Source organism: Microtus pennsylvanicus, chromosome X, assembly GCF_037038515.1.
Source record: "Microtus pennsylvanicus isolate mMicPen1 chromosome X, mMicPen1.hap1, whole genome shotgun sequence".
Taxonomy (NCBI): Eukaryota; Metazoa; Chordata; class Mammalia; order Rodentia; family Cricetidae; genus Microtus; species Microtus pennsylvanicus.
Genome location: NC_134601.1, coordinates 116205315 through 116223091, shown reverse-complemented (window position 1 = coordinate 116223091; position 17777 = coordinate 116205315). Strand labels below are relative to the sequence as shown.

Here is a 17777-nt window from a genome sequence, read left to right as displayed (position 1 = left end):
CTTTAGTAAAGATAAGACAAAAGAGTCAGTCCAAACTGCTCTTTCTTCCAGTTCTGGTTGTTTGAAATGTAGCCTTCGTACCTGGGAGGGCGATGAGGTCAAGAGCATTTGGCTCCTGCTCGGCTCATTGACTAGGACTTAAATAAACTATTTTCATCACCATTTGGAAATAATGTATTATCTTACATTTTTTACGTTTTCAACCAAGGCTTATTTCTCTAATTGGATTATGGATAGCCTGGTATCTCCCACCATGCCTGGATCAGTGTTGATTGAACACATGTTTTGGACTCAATATTGACTGAATAAAAATTAGTCCTGCTTATTTGAGTCCCCTTACGATGAGTCCTTATTAAAAGTTAACCCTTCATCAGCTCATATATACTTTTTTTTTCTGGCACAGCCTTTGGTAGTCTCGTCATGTAGTCCAGGCTGGACTCCACTGCAGTATATATGCAAGACTGGCCACAAACTTATAGTAACATTCCTCTTCTCAGCATCCAAATTGCTGGGATAATAAGCATGCATCTAGCTCGGAGACTTTTAAATGTTGTTTTCAAGCCTTGGCACATGTATTTGTTGTATGGTGAGCAGTCCACCTGATACCTCCTACCCTCCGTTCCCCTTTCTCAACTCCTCTTTATTTGTTTTAATGCTGAGTCTTGAATTCTGAAGCAGTACATTCATACTCCTGTACTTCCATGCAGGATTTGCTGTGGTCTCTGGGGTAGATAAGATTTAAACATTACATTATCACAATTGAATCCCTTTAGTGATCTTCACGGGTAGCTTTACTGGAGATTTCATACATTCTTTTGTCTCTAAAAGCTGGCTTCATTGCTTATTTTTTAAGAAGGTTTTTGTTCCCATTGGAGTTGCTTAAGAATCTCTTTTAGAGGTCAGCATCCAAAGTGGAGATTTCATCTCTTTTGACTCTAAAGCACCCCATTTCTGACCAGAGACGGTCCATTCTTAATCAACTTGCTGAAGCTAACCAATTAACCAAATTAAGTTAGTTTAGTTGACCTGGAATTATTGTACTTTTATATTACTATAGTGTAAAGACTGTTAAATTTGTCTCTGCTCAGGCTTATTGCAGCTATATAAAATGGAGAGTTTAGGAGCGGACACACCAGGGACTATAGGATTTCTTCACAGTGAAGAACATATATATTATACATTTTAAAATCATGTATTTTAAAACCAGGAGCAGTGATATACACTTTTAATCCCAGCTCTGTGGATACTAAGTCAGGAGGGTCCTGAATTTAAGACTATACAGTTGTATATAGATAAGCATGATAAAATATACTATATGAAATTCTCAATCAATAAAACATTTTAAATGCTATTTATTTCATAAGAATGCATTTAATTTTATCTGCTTTGATTTCCTTTATTTTATTTTTTTTTGTTTTTTTCGAGACAAGGTTTCTCTGTAGCTTTGGAACCTGTCCTGGAACTAGCTCTTGTAGACCAGACTGGCCTTCAACTCACAGAGATCCACCTGCCTCTGCCTCCTGAGTGCTGTTTTAAAGGTGTGAGCCACCACTGCCCGGCTTGCTTTGATTTCTTGAGGCTGTATCTGGAAATTGATATGAAAGAAAAATGAATATACTGCTAAGAATTCTTGATTCGATTTTATGTTCCTTTCAAAAATATTCATTTTATTTGCTATGTATGAGTGTTTTCCCTACGTGTGCGTATGTGTACTGCTTGTGTCTAGTGCCTATAAAAGTCATAAGAGGTCAGGTCTCCTGGGAGTGGAGTTACAGATGGGCGTGAGCTGCCATGTGGGCCCTGGGAACCGAACTCAGGTCCTCTGTGAGAGCAACAAGTGCTCTTAACCTCTGAGCCACCTTTCCAGTCCCAATATTATGTTTTGATTGTACTTATTCAGCTTTCCCTGTTTTCTGTCCCTCAGACTCCAAGGAGGAGCTGAGATAGAAATGAACTGAATAGTCTTTCATTGCTGTTCTGGAGACAAAAATATTACACCAAACAAGCCTGCTTGGGGTGTGTGTCATTCAGTAAGTTGAACTCTCCTTTGAAATACCCTTCAAAAGACACCTGCCTCCAAGGTGACCTTGGTAGAGACAACCCAAGTCACCAAGTGGAGCAGTTGTACCATTTCTGTTGAGAACAATTACAGTGCTGCTTACTGAAGTCAGCAAAGTCCCTATGTAGAACCAGTGGTTGCAGTGTTTTCTGGGGGAAATCTCTCCAGTAAATGGAGGAACCACTTCAAACGCTGGGCACTGCTTTGACATTCCCTGAGCAATAGTAGCTCTTCTGTCTCCCTTACAGCAGACTCAGTTTTCAGGACCTATTTTAAAACTGGAGGAAGATGCTTCTCAGAAACATTTGTCTCTGTCTTGTCGTGTTTTTTCTCTGAATTTAAGAACAAATGAAAACCCAAGAGAATTTAGTTTAAGGACCAGACATGAAGCATAATACAAAGACCAAGGATGGTAGGAACTGAAGGACCTTTGCCATCGTGCCTTTTTGGTGCACCCTGGTATGTATGTTGTTTCCGAGATTGACTCCTGAGGTCTCATCCACTCTCGCCCCCATCCTCCAATCAAGAGTGGATCATCACCTCCTCAATCAATTTGGAACTTGGTTTCCTTGGAGGACCTGAGGAGCCTGGAAAGAGAGCTTGCACAGACTTTTCTTGTCTAGATGCAGCCAGCGTTCCTCTCCCCGTTCGTGGCTTCCACAAGCTAACTAGAGACTCAAAGCCTCATAAATCTTCTTCCCGCTTTCTTGAAATGCCCTTGTTTGAGGCTGAGGAAGAAGACATTGGATGGGATCTGAACCGAGATTTGTACATTTCCTACAGCGCGATGTCAACACGTGCTAAAGAGAAGCTTTTGAAAGAGTAAGATACAATACAAAATAACCCTTGGAAACTGCCCTCATGAAGCAGGACAAGTCCTTTTCTAACTTCACAGTCCAGATCTTCAGAAGCTTTTTCCTACCACTTCTTTGCCATGCTGCCAGGGAGTGGAGGGGGTAGGGAGAGGGGAGAACGCAAACCAAGCTTAAAGGTCTTAAGTGCAAATTTATTTCATTGATTTTTAACATTTTTGTCGATTGTAACATATAAATATAAAATAATTAAATAATTCCGAGAAGAAATTTTGCAAAGACAAATGAGCACACACAGAGAAATGGATATTCCTACTATGGTTAGTCTGGGATGCAATATTTTCTTGAAATATATGCAAGGGAGCCTTAGTGAAAGACCTAACTAAAGGGATTTGAAGTGTTCCCTATAAGAACGTACTGTGCTCGAGGCATCTCTCAAGCAGGTATAGATGAGAAGCAGGATAGACCCTCTGTAACTAGGAACAATCAGAGTTGGATATATATACATACGTATGTATATATACACACAATATCACAGGATAGTTCACTATTCCCAGTAGCTGCCCCCCCTTGTCACTGTACACTCTTCAAGACTTGACATGTGCTTAAAAATACATACAAATGTAACTGGGCCAGAAAGTAGCAGTTGTAACACTTGCGTACCATGCAGTTGTCTTTTGAAGGACTGATTTGTTAGCCATATATACACTCTTGAAAAGTAATCCTACTCTTTGATCCCCCCATTGTCAAGGCTCTGGGTATTTGAGAAGTGGCAGTGTATATATTTTCCACCTTCACAATCTTCCTGCCATGGTTTAGATTACAGTTGTAATCCTCTATGAGCATGGCATTAAACTCAACGTCTTAATGCAGATTCTGTAATCTGATCAAATGTGGTCACACAAGTCATCCTCTGCCTAAGGATGTACCCAAGAGGATGATAAGGGTTAATATGTGACTCCCCCACTGCTTCCCAAACCATAAGCTCATAGGCTGTGTCTGCCCAGTGCGAGTACCTTTTTTCTTGATTGCTCAAAGGCACTCTCTGAGCTAACTGTGGCACTGTCTGTTATAACTGTTCAGTCTGCCTTTATCATTATGTCTTGATTTCAGCAACATTTCTAAATTTCACATCCTATATGATCTCCCAAAGGAGGGTTAGAATTCACTGAATCGGTAAGTCCTCACATTAGATAAAATGACAGAACCATGATTCTACAAAAGAATACATTTACACAGTAGAAAATAAATATAAAAAAGGTAGAGATAAGATGTTTGACATGGGAGTCACTAAGCTTATATACAACAAAGGCATGCACAACTAAACTCACCGACAGACTGAAGTAAACATTTTTTTTCTAGGATGTTATCAAGGATAACACCCTCTTTAAAATGTGATGGGAAATGAACATTCGTTTTTCTTTTCCTAGATCTTATTCTGTGGTTTTTAACACCAATCTTCTTCCAAATGAAAGATAAGAAACCAAATTGCAAATGTCTAAAGACCATAATTATGCCATGGTTTCTTCCTCCAATAGTAAATCATTGTCCTCAATTAGCGTATGCTTCTCTAGAGGCTGCTGAGTAGAAAACAAGCTGACTTTCATACATCTCACATTAGGTAAATGGAAAACTGGACACGTCACACCCTCAGCATCATGCTTTGATTTTAGAAGAGGAGAATCACATTTGCTCAATAAAGTGTAGGCTTCCCCGCTTTGAAGTCCTTCTGAGGGCCATCCGGCCCTTACCATTGCAGGAATCTTCTTTGTCACTAAACATGTGCTGTTTCCCAGTGAGATCGTGAAGGCATACGTCTCCATTCTGAACGCTGAAAGAAACCCCATTCCTCTCCGTAGAAGCATTGCCTGGATAAGGAATATCAAAGTTGGTGTCACAAAGTAGCCAGAGAACACGCTAAAGCACTAGCAAGCATCACCTCCACCTCGATATTAAATAGGCATACCGGAAATGAATCTTTTAAAAAAAATACCCATCCTATGTTTTCATATTTTGTTTTTATTCCTTCTCTAAGGTCAGTGACAGTAAGCACAACAATTTGAGGTTGATCAGAAACAAAATTCCTATGGCAGTTTTAAGAAAGTGAAACAAAGTGGGAAGACTTATTTTTTTTTTTATTTTCAAAGGCCTATTTTCTAACTCTAATTGAACACATTGAATTAAACTGTGTATAAAATAATCTACAGTAAGTAATATTTAAGATTAGCAGACATCCTATAGGCACTCTTATAGGCTCCTGGTTCCATACAATTCTTCCGAAATGAAACTTTGTATTAGAAGGTAAGCCCAAAGAACCAGCTACAAGCAGTCATGGCAAGAAAGAAATTATCTCTCTCAACCATTTTGGAATATGTCTTCTGACTATCCCAGTAGAACTATTTCCCAAGAAAAAGCCATGGATTCCAACCTAAGAGTCTAGCCAGAGGACAGCAGGGTATTTAGTGGTAGCTGTGATTTCCACCTAGGCCTCCCTACTGGTAGCAGCCTTAGATCCTCAGGACACAGCATCCATGAGCTTTCAGGAACTTAGCACTGTCCTTCTGAGCATTATATCATTGAGACGCCATGGGCAAAGTTGAATAATAAGCCCACTAATAATTTCACAATACAATCATGATAATGGTGTGTAGGGATAAGTCCCGCCCCTTAGGGGGCGTGTTCACCTGGGGCTAATGTCTGCCTATAAATTTGGTGAGCGTGCTCCGAGCTGTCGCTTCTGCTTTCCTGGTCTCCGCGGGAACAGTGGTTCTGTAAGTCTATTTCTACATTAAAACTATATATATTTTTACAATCTGTATGCATTCGTTTACGCGGCTACATTTTGGCACCCAACGTGGGGCTATTTTGCCCCCGACTCAAGCGGGTAGCCGCTAGCTAACAAAGCACCCTCCCGGGTGCTGTTTTTCAGTTCGTGACTCCGGCCCCAGTGCCAAGTCTGAGACATACTTGGCCACACAGGCCCATTCTGCCTCCAAAGTGCTGGTATCAAAAGCGTGCGCCACCACTGCCCGGCCAAGTCACTTTGTATCAGACCAAATCTGCCACTGTGGCAGCTTTTGTTGCAAAACCACAGGTACTTGAGCTTCTGCTAATTCAGGCAGTGGGGTTCCGCTGCAAAACTTAGCCAAGGCAGGCAGAAGGAAGGTCATTGGTTAAATTAAAAGAAACTGCTTGGTCCTCATTGGTTAGAAGATAGGTGGGAGGAGTAAACAGAACAGAATGCTGGGAGGAAGAGGAAGTGAGCTCAGACTCGACAGCTCTCCTCTCAGGAGCAGACGCCTCAGCAGAGATGCCATGCCCCGCTCCTGGGCAGACGCACGCGATGAAACAAGCCGCCACTCATATTACTATAAATGACGCCCAGACGTGTGGCTAACTGAGTCCACAGAAAGCCTGAGAAAGCTTGGAAAAGAATAGAGTAAAGCATGTTTCTTATGGCAATTTCTTGTAGAGGCAAGCAAGCGCTCTCATATAAGAGAGGCTTCCTGACTCAGCTTCAGCTGCAAAACCCTGCAGCTCATTAAGAGGTCCTGCCACGAAACACTTAAACAGTGTTGACGAAAAGCTGAACACATGCTTTTCGGTCTTCAGCCGTAGCGGGGGAAAAAAGCTGCGCCGTTTAAAAATGCCGGCTTTCTGGGCTGTCCTGCCAGGGCAAACTCTGACTCTTTTACGCAGGCGGTTTGCAAGCACAGGCTGCTGAAGCTCACTTGCTGGCAGGGACCTTGAAACACTGTAGACTTGTGGCACTGAATGCGGCTCTGGCCGGTACCTCAGCCAGAAGGTTGGAATGACAGAAAGCTAAGGAATGGGCTACATCTAGCCTGCAAAGCCACGCCTTTAGTCCTACTGATATTGCTCAGTAAATTAAAGACTCATGTGGTCAGAAAAAGAGAGATATACAGTAAAGAGAGAGTCAAAGACAAAGAAAATTTTTAAATGATTTACAGCGTGTTAAAAATATATGCAGACTAAAAGTTGAAGTAAAACAAAAAACAAAAAAAAGGAAGAGAATTGTTGTGTGTGGTAGTACACACCTTTAATCCCAACACTTGGGAGGCAGAGGGAGATACATCTCTGTGACTTCAAGGTGTGGTAACACACGCCTTTAATCCCAGTGCCTAAAAGGCAGAGACAAACAGATCTCTGTGAGTTCAAGGTGTAGTAGCAAACACCTTTAATCCCAATGCCTGGGAGGCAGAGACAGGCGGATCTCTGAGAGTTCAAAGACAGCCTGGTCTACAGATATATGCTCAAAAAGCAAAAAGTTAACTTAGGAATGTCACAGCTTAGATTCTTAAGCACCTAGTGATTTAAAGGCGAAAATCAAAAGTGCTCCTGGATAGTAAAAAATTGCAGATTCACAATAGGAAAGATTCAGACCACTAAATGAGTCACACTATTGGATGAATGTACATAGGCTTGGGAGAGAGAAGAAAAAGAATATAGAGAATAAAGTTAATGGTTTAAAAAAAAAGGTAAAGTCTTTAAAGAGACAGAGTACAGATAGTTAAGAGATTAAAAGAAATAAAGAAAAATAAGCCACGTAAAAATGGAAAATTCACAGAGAGTCTGGATTATGTACATTGTGTTTTCTTTAAAATTTTTGACTGTGAAGGAGCTAAGTACAGAGGGACATTTCATTATATGGGCTGCCAAGTGGAACCAGAACGGATATCATGAGGGTATGATTTCAGAATTTGGGTCTAAGGATATGATGCTTTGGAGAGGGTTTTCTTTTGTTTTCACAGAGGACCAGACCCCGTGGATTGCATCTATCCAGATATGGTATGATAGACCACGACCTCCTGAAAAGTTCCTGTGAACACCCTCAAAAAATTACTTCACTCAACTGCCAACTGAGATAAACCTGGAACACAGGTTACACCCGAAATGATCTGATTAACAGCGCCCCCATTCAGCAGGAAGCAGTTTGGAGAGAAAAAACTGCACCCATGTTCCCAAATATTGTTTATAAATGTTCTTTTACATTTAAAGGAGGAAATTATATAGGTATGAATAATTTGCATTGGTATGGATTTTAAGGTCAATTTTGTTATATGTATTTCTTGATCTTGATTAAGGTATTGTGATTGTGTAGTTCATTTAAATATGTACTGTATAATTAAGAAATATAGGTTGTTAATGGATAATCATCGATAATAGTAAAGCTTGCAGTCATGTTAGTTAGATTTTCTAGATATATAGAGATATATTTTAGATAGACATTCTTCATGTCTTTCAAAGATTACAGAATAGGACATTTAATGTTTTAATAACTGAGGACTTTTCATGACAATGAGACACTTTGCTCCTGGCAGCACCAATCTACTTCAGGAAGAAGATGGGCATCGAAGAGGATCTTTATGGAGTTTGATAGCCATTTGGGCAAGAAACTGTTCTTGCCTGGACTATGGCATAAACTGGATACAGAGAACCCACAGAGAGAGGACTACTGAACTTGCCTAAGGTGAGATGATCTTTCGGGGTTCCTGATTCACGAAAGAATCTGCGAGACATTCTGCAGGACACAACAGATAGTGACTGAACTGACTTTGAATTTTCCTGCTTTTTGGAAATGTCTGCTGGATACCATGGGCCTGAAGGCTGAAGATGGATGCCCCAACGGTACAGAGGAACTTTGGGTGACTGTCCAGGCAGCGAGATGTCTCTGTCATTTCTAGAGTATTAAAAGTTGCTTTTTTCTTGTTTGCTTATGTAGTATTGCATCTTTCTGGAGTCTTTGATGGAGTTAAGAATAGTTAGCTATAGTTATAGTTTTCCTTAGTTATGATAAAGATTATTGTAACTTTTACTTGATAACTGTTTTGTTATATGTAATTTTGCTATGTTAAAGTTAAAGCCTTTTTTTTGTTTAAACCGAAAAAGGGGAAATGATGGAGGAAGGTCATTGGCTAATAAAGGAACTGCCTTGGCCCATGTTATTGGTTAGGACATAGGTAGGTGGAATAAACAGAACAGAATGCCGGGAGGAAGAGGAAGTGAGGGCAGACTTGACAGCTCTCCTCTCGGGAGCAGACGCCTCAGCAGAGACGCCATGCCCCGCTCTTGGGCAGACGCATGCGATGAAATAAGCTGCCAGGTCAGACATGCTGAGTCCTTCCCAGTAAGCGCACCTAGGGGCGCTACACAGATGATTAGAAATGGGCTAAATTAATATGTGAGAATTAGCCTAGAAGAGGCTAGATAGACATGGGCCAAGCAGTGATTAAATGAATACAGTTTGTGTGTTGTTATTTCGGAGCATAAGCTAGCCGAGCAGGCGGCCGGGTTGTTGGGGACGCAGCCCTGCCGCTCCCTATTACTACAATGGTGAGCATAGCACTGAACATATGATACATGTTGTCTCACTTATAGTTCGTGCTAAGCGATGGGTGTTATTTATTATCCCCATTTCACAGACGATAGGACAAAATTTGTAGAAATTCAATGCTCTGCCTGAGCTCCTATGGCTCAAAAGTGACGAACTGAACACTTGAGAAGGTTGCTTTCAAAGTGTGATCTTGTAGCCCCGCGGACTAAATTATATGGCTCTAAGGCGGTTCAGAACGGAAATATGTCACATTCATGCAAACAAGGCAGTGGGTATGGATGGCACAACTCCATCTGTGCCACGGCTCAAATAGGGCATGTGACTGTCCGAGGCAGCTGTTCTGACTTAGGCATTTTGGTTTGAGGACATTTTGGTTGCAGGAACAATTTGTCCCAGTATAATAAAGCACCCAGCTGCCAGTTACTTTTTGAAATTCTCAGTGCCATTCCTCATCCGGTGTGAGGGCTGACAAGCCAGAGATGTGCATTTGACAAGCATATTATCCTTTCTGAAACCCGTAGCCATTCTGTTGACTGTAAAGTGCCCTCCCCCGCCACTGTCTGACATCAAAACTATCTGTGTCAGGATAGGCTGTTTCTATAAGATCTGAGTCCCTGAAGAATGATAATATTGGGAGGGGGGAAGGCTAGGCAGATGAAGCTTCCTTCACCTCTGAGCTCTTTTCAGAAAACGGAAAACTAGTGATAGTTCAAGAGCCCTGAACACACAGGAGTCTAAGATTTGCAGACGGTCTAGCTTGATCCTTCCATTCTGCTCCTTTCAATCTGCTCTCTCACTCTTATTAAGCAGCCTTCATCTCCCTGTCTTTACTCCAGGGACCTCCAATGCATCATTCCTGATATGGCAAGTTGGCATTGGGCCCAGAACTTTACTCTTGGCATTGACAGTGACGATATAAAGCCGCATGGCAGCTATTTCTTATCTTTTACAGCAATGGTTCTCAAAGAAGGACAATTTATCACCTATCCCCACAGTGGACAGTGTCTGGGGGCATTTTTGATTGCTACAACTTGGGGCAGGGCACTGCTGGTTTTAGTGGGCAGAGAAGCTAGGGATGCCGTTGAGCATCTTGTGATTCTTTAAAAAGAATTATCTAGGGGGCTGGAGAGATGGCTCAGTGGTTAAGAGCATTGCCTGCTCTTCCAAAGGACCCGAGTTTGATTCCCAGCAACCACATGGTGGCTCACAACCATCTGTAATGAAGTCTGGTGTCCTCTTCTAGCCGGCAGACATACATGCAGACAGAATATTGTATCCATAATAAATAAATAAATATTTTTTTTTAAAAAATTATCTAGCCCCAAATGTCACCTGAGATTGAGGGGTCTTGATGTCAAGGAATCTTGTTGTGTTTTCTTTATGTAAAATGCATATGTGGCATGTATGCACATGCGTGCTAGCATGTATATGAGCACATGTGAGTGCAGAAAGGCACATGCAATGTGTGCATGGATGCATGTGGACCCCTGGGGTTGATGGAGAGTGTCTTCCTGGATTGCTTTCTGTAATGATATTTCATTTGTATTTTAATAAATAAAACTTGCCTGAAGTTCAGAGAATAAAACAGCACTGATCAGCTTTACAGACAAGGCAGTGGTGACACACACCTTTAATCCCAGTAGCCACACCAGTTTGCCACAGAAACCGGGCGGTAGTGGTGCACGCCTCTAATCCCTAGATAGGAATATAAAACGGGAGGAGACAGCTCTCAGACACAGTCTTGTTCTGAGATTCCTGGAGGAAGGATGACCATTTCAGACTGAGGTTGAAGTAAGAGCGAGTGGCTGGCTGTTTTGCTTTTCTGACCTTCAGGTGGAACCCCAATATCTGTCTCTGGGTTTTATTGATCATGCTACAGCCTTCCACTCTATGTTGAGGCAGGCTTTCTCACTGAAACTGGAGCTCACTGTTTCAGCTGGTCTGGCCAGCCAATTTGCTTGGGTGTTTCCAGTCTCCATATGCCTCTTGTGTTCTAGGATTCCAGCAGGTCTACCACACCCACCGGGCTTTTGAATGTGTTCTAGGGGTCTGGTCCTCACCCTTGTGCAGCACCTGGTGGGTCATCTCCCCAGCCAACCCTCAGTTATACTTTTTAAAATCAAATTATCAGAATCCCTCATCTTTATGAGACTAAAAAACTATTTGGTACAGACATGAATCTACTCACAAACTGATTTGCATTAGTAATGGAAAGAACTAATGTCTTCAAACAATGGCTAAAGGGCGACTTCCACTGGAAAGATAAAATATACTGGCATATCCTAAGTGTTTAATAAAAATGCAAAAGCTATATTAAGAAGCAGAAGAAAGAAAAAATAAGCATGATAAGCTTTATGAGTAATGAACAGCCCAGTCTTGGAGAAAAAGAAAATGTAATGAAGTTTTAGCTAGAAATTTTGGACTTAATGAGTGAAAGAAGCATTAACTGTAATAATCTGTTCCTATCTGGGTGACACAGATAGTGACCAATATTGCTCACAATTCATCTTCCAGCATTTGATATATTCATGGGGACTTGGGTGCTGTCATAAGGCAGTCACTTTGTTGGAAAGGATTAACAAACATAAAAAGCAAAAAAAGAAAAAACCCAGGAAGGTTTCAAAGTGCTAAGGATCTGCGTGATTAATAGATGTGATTTTTAAAAATCATATCGCTTGGTAATTTAGGTACTGCTCTTACAGAAATACTGCAGCACTGAAGTCTTTGGGCAATATTTAAATTAGGATTTGAATAGAAAACCTTTCAGGTTATGGTCAATTCCCAGTAAGGGAAACTTTTAGAAAGATTTCTAAATCTTCTTTAAAAAGTCATTCTTGTATTAGCTTCAAAGTAAATAAATTTGGATTTATAAATGTCCTGGCTTATATGGAAAACTCCATTTTGATCCACTAGTCATAAGTGTACTCATTCAGTTTGTTTTTCAAAAAGAACTACTTAAAAAAAAACAACCCACTGGCTTGAGAAACACTAAATCGAGACAGACATACATACCATTCCCGCTTGCGTGCACTGAGCAATCATTATTCACTAGTAGTGTGGTGGAGTTAGTGGAGTTACAGCTTGACTGTAAGGAATTTGAAGAGCTGGATACTCCTTGGTTTACAGTCTGCGTCTTTAAACCATTAGTAGCAGGTTTACTCCAGTCTACAGCAGAATAAGCATTACAGAAAAACAGGGCGGTATGTTGAAGCTCAAATGCAAGAGACAGGTCACAGAGTAACAAGTTCTAGCAATTGAATTCTCACTTCAAGAGCTCATAGAGAACTCAGACATTTTACAAGCTGGTGTTATAAAAGGTGCCTCACCTCCACGTATTTACCTTTCAAATGACTGCCTCATTAAAAGGAACCTGTGTCCTCCTGGAACTAAAGGCTGGGCTAACGGGATCGTCTGGAAATAGCCACTGAAATAGCAAGTAACCCAGAACCTCTCTCTCTCTTTCTCTGCCCTCACAAGACCATAAATCATCTCTGCTGTGGTAATTGTTCTTGAATCCATCCGATGACTGATCTACACACACTGCCGTTTTCTAAATGCAGACCCCAGTACCCATCAGGTACTGAAGGGCAGTATTCATGCTGAAGGAAGCTAGCTTTACAAACAAGTCTTTATTCTTCTTTTTTTAAAAAAAAGAAGAAAGAAAAAAGAAATGCGCTATTTGCTCTACTAGCCAACCAGGAATATGTGAAAAGAACTTCAAAATAACCAAATACATGCCAAAGCTTATATACAAAGTCTGGCCAGTTAACAGACGAAGCCACTGACAACCTGGACCTGTGGGGAAGAGTGAGTCAAGCCTTAACACGTTATGAAGGAAAATATTCAAAATCACTTTGGGAAATGAAAAACATGAGCTCAATAGGAAACAAACTCTAAAAATTTCACTGTTGCTTCATTCAGGAAGCAGTTGGTCCACTAACTCTATGGCTCACAAAATCCCAAAATTCCCAGGTAGGAAGAATTCTCTTTTTTCTTCTTCTTCTTTTAACCCCTTACTAATCAATGAACAGCCTTTGCTGTTGTGCAGGGTGCGTCTCCCTGCTTTCCAGATCTGACAACCTGGCAATGACTGTGTTCATCTTAGTGTATACATTTATTTTATTTTCTTGAGATTTCAGAGAAGAAAAACAAAGCCAAATCTTTACCAGAATTTTCAGCCAGCCGTAATTTTCCACAACAAACATACCGCCTCCATTGCTTCCTGACATTCTCTTTTGCTGCGCAGTAAAAGATGAATATGAAGAACCCTAAAGGGAGAGGGGGACATCCAAACCATTCAGTGAATTCCAGATAAAAGCTACATCTTGGGAGTCTACTCTGCACAAAGGAGGAAGAGTTTGGCAGTTGTGGACAAAATGAAATTTTGTAAATCGAATAAAATGTCTTCAATCCAAAGCTTTAAACAAAGATCTTTGCAAGATAGAGTACTTATACGAGGAACTGCATTTCCACAGCTAAATGCACCAGCTCTTGTCCCAGGTCTTGCCCTCATCCTTTTCTGTCCTGGTAGTAGAAGCCAGGATCCTAGCTGAGACCTCAGCTCCCATTTCTAGAATCCTCTGGACTTGCAATCTAGTTCCATGTTCTGTCCAATGTCATCTCATCCCCAGTCTCATGTGTCTCTTCCCTATGCAAAGTCCCTTGCTTGGGTCCTTTGGGCCTTCTTCTCTGAGCACCAAGCTTGCAGAATGTTTGGAGTTACTTATCTACTATCTTCCTGTCTCCCCTCAAGGCTCAAGGAAAATTTCCCCTGATATTCCAGCATAAAAAGCTAGCTACAGGTTTGAACATGCTTTTGGACTTGCTTCCTTCCTACCATAGTCCTCAGTTATATGGCCCAGGGATCCTTACTTAACACTATCTCTGCCAAGACCCCCAAAGATTTTCTAGTAAAATATTTGTGGAATGTGTGGATGAGCTCTGAACCTTCTCACTCCCCCCCAACACTCACCTACTTTTAAAATATTCGTTTAAAAACACCAAATCTGCTTCTTATTGGGGTACATATGAGAGAGCCCCAAGAGTTGGTGGACACCACACACCTTTGCCTAATGTTACCCTGGGGGATTCTCTTGGGTGCATGAAGGGAGAAACAACATGCGAGTGAGAGCCGTGCATGGAGATGTGCACCAGTCAAAACAAAAGAAACATATACACAGCTCATCTTCAATCAACTCACAAGTACTGTAAAACTAGGCCTTAGCTCCCTTTTATAGAAGCAGCAAATTAATTCTAGCCATTTATGTTCTAATAAGATATTTTGGGGAAATGGAGAAAAAGAGGCACATTTGCTAGATGAACCACATGAAGGCAGGTACATAGAGTTCATGTTAATGATTAATGTGAATTTGCATATCACATATTTCTCTCCTAAAATATCTACTACTTTTCGTATCCCATTGTTAGTATATAAAACCTTTCTTCAACCGATTGTGGTGGCACATGCTTATCTAATTCCAGCACTGGACGAGCAGAGGTAGAAGGATCACTGTGTGTGGCCAATCTGGTGAATTCCAGGCCACCAAGTGTACCTAACAACAATTTACCTTAACAGTCCCCATCAAAAACCCCCAAATCAAAACAAAAACCCTTGATAGAATTTTCTTGTTTTGTTTTATATTTAATACTTCATAGCACAACACCTGGATATACTAATTTGGGGACTGGTATGTTGTAAATAAAAATACCAGTCATTATATCATATATGGCTCTCTCTCTGTCTCTCTCTGTGTAGGTATGTATGTATATCTGTGTGCCTTTCTTCAAATAAAATAAGAACCTATAGCCAAGTTAGGTATTAGAACTATATACTTTTGGGAGGGATTTCTTTGAAAACTGGCAAAATTATCTATTGTCTGATGGGGTCGCAGGAGGGCAGTATGGGAGCCAAAAGCAACATGAAAACAAGCAGAGAAGAATGGAATGGGAAGGAGCTGGAATAAGAGGAAGCCAAGGGACAATTCTTTATTGTTTTTCTAATGTAAACCCATTAGCCTGCTGAGCTTTTAATGCCAAAGCACTTCCATTAAAAATTAACAGCTGACAGGACCACTGACGCAAAAGAAATTACCCACATGCTTTTCTAAAGGCTACAACTGCAAGGGTCCCCAAGTTGGAGTGGCTGGGCTTTATTACTGTGTGGGAAGCTCAGAAGTCAAGGGGACCCTCCAAGTCCTCCCCAAGGCAGCATGGCAACTGCTAGGGATTAGCCCACGGCCAAGATCACGGTCACGTGGGTTTGTTTATATCTTTCTGCTTATCATTTTATGTTTCCAACTGAAGCACCAAACCTGAGCCCTAGGACCGAGTGGTGAATTTTTGTACTGATGTGGTATCTGGGTTTATTACCTCCCCATTTACCTCTATTTTGTTTCTTAGGGTTTTTTTTTTTTTTTGGTTCTTTTCAAGACAGGGTTTCTGTGTGTACACCCCAGGCAATCCTGGAACTCATTCTGTAAACCAGGCTGGCCTCGAACTCACAAAGATCCACCTGTCTCTGCCTCCTGAGTGCTGGGATTAAAGGTGTGTACCACCACAGTCCAGCTCCCACTTATCATCTTATGTTTCCAATCAAACCCTCAAACCTAAGCCCTAGGTCCACGTGGTGAACTCTTGTAATGACATGCTATCTCGGCTTTTCCTGTGTGCGAGCTCTGCTTTCACAAATTAATTTTAAAAAAATAAAAAGGAAGAAATCAAGAAAAGGAAGAGTAATTGGCTCTCTCTGAAAGAGTTCCTGGCAGATTACCTCAATATAGTTTCTCCAGGGAGAGGAGGATGGATCAAAGAAACACTCACCATTTCTCAAAATTAGTAAAATGCCTTTCTTCTAAGAACCCCGAAACTCCTGTTCTCAGCCATAAATTGGTTCTGCAAGGAGTACATCTTCAGGCACTAAATAGCCTTCAAAGGGATATTTATTTTTTTATTTTCCACTGGGCTCTTGGAGTTCATATTTAAAGTTGTAGTGCTTACCTTGTAAGGTATTAAAGATGGCAAAGAGATACATGAAGGTGACATTAACTGGTCCCCAGGCAAAGAAGGCAAAACCCCAAGTAATTCCCAGCAAAAATGTGAGGCCAGCAATACTCCTGAGGTCTTGAATACTAGTTTTGCGTTGCGCTCCCAATTGCTTCTTCCTTTTAATTCGACAGAGCTGAACCAAGACGACAATGAACATGCTGATGTTCAGTAAAAATATCACACAGAAATAGCCCACAACTGTGATATAGAACACCGCATTGCTGTTGATCCAGCAACTGGATGGGGGAGAGGAGAGGAGGAAAACACAATGATGGAAACATGCTTGCTCCGTGTGATGCATTGGAATCTATAATGTTTGCTTGAAAACCTTTGTCTTCAAATAGAAAATTTAAAAAAAAATGATAAACTGCTTTTCTCCACAATCATTTATAGCTCCAGGGAACAGAATGTGAAGTTTGTCTTGGGATACTTGGTAATGAAGAGTATTTCAGGGCCTAGAGAGATGGCTCACTCCTTAAGAGTAACTGGTGTTTTCCAGAGGGCCTGGACTCCGTTCCCAATACCTGCAACTGGGAAGCTCAGTTCCCAATACCTGTAACTTCAGCTCCAAGGGATCTGACACCCTCTCCTAGCCTCCACAGACACATACATGTGCCAAACAGATGTGTGTGTACACATACATACACATAAATAAAAGTAAAACTTAAAAATAATATTTTGAAACTATTTTAAAGCATTCAGAACTGTGTAAGCTCTAGTTATCCAAGTCTGCTTGTCCTTATTAATATAACATCATGAGCATTTCATTTTTATCAGATGTTAAGTGTCTTAATATATTTCTGCCTAATTTGTATACTCTCAGAATAATTTCTCCTAATTCATTACTTAAGTAGTAGTGTGGCATTTTCAACTAGCCAATCTCATTACACATGATGATGAAGGCTCTAGTTAAAAATGATTTTAGATTTTATTAAGATGATAGATACAGCCAACAGACTGGTTAGATTCTCCATTTTCTTAGAGAATTTAATTTTCTAGTTCCCTGGACATTCCTAGGATGAATTTATACTTACAAGTCATCTGGTGAGCCATTGGGGAATTTCCCATAAGATCCAATCCCATAATTATCTGGGGATATAGTCAGGACGATGGCCACAATCACAGCTGGTATCCCTGGAACATGGGAAACATCAGTCACATAGTTCTGACAACCAAAGAGGTAAGAAGAAAGACTAGAGGTCATTCTATTTTCCTTCAGGTGGCATGGCAAACACTGGTTAGCTATTCATCAAATTTTCTTTTCATTTTGCCACATGAATGGTTGCTTCTACCCTCATTGGCAGACAGAACTAAATTTTGGCTAGAAGCAGAAGGAATTTGCTCCACTGTGGCGCTACTCTCCTAAAAACTTCCTGCAAGGTCCTCCACTCACTTTCCCCGCCCCAAACGCAGAGCCATCTTGAGGCAGAGTTTTCATCAACTGGAGTTTATAAATAACTATAGGGACACCTTCCTTTAACGCAATGCTCACCAAAATCCCAGCAAA

At 41.0% G+C, this 17777-nt stretch overlaps 1 protein-coding gene across 3 annotated transcripts in view; it reads right to left on the bottom strand.

The window, feature by feature from the left end:
- Nucleotides 1-3044: 3044 nt before the first annotated feature.
- Nucleotides 3045-17777, bottom strand: part of Adgrg2 (adhesion G protein-coupled receptor G2) — a 131811-nt gene continuing 117078 nt past the window's right edge. For 2 of the 3 annotated variants that reach the window (XM_075957802.1, XM_075957800.1), the window contains 5 exons: nucleotides 17305-17404; nucleotides 16223-16506; nucleotides 13393-13494; nucleotides 12239-12391; nucleotides 3045-4739 (listed from right to left, as the gene is read on the bottom strand). In XM_075957802.1, the coding sequence (XP_075813917.1) occupies nucleotides 4555-4739; nucleotides 12239-12391; nucleotides 13393-13494; nucleotides 16223-16506; nucleotides 17305-17404 (824 nt within the window). In that variant the 3' untranslated portion in view covers nucleotides 3045-4554. The remainder of the gene's footprint in view (nucleotides 4740-12238; nucleotides 12392-13392; nucleotides 13495-16222; nucleotides 16507-17304; nucleotides 17405-17777) is intronic. The other variant, XM_075957801.1, reaches the window with a different exon arrangement.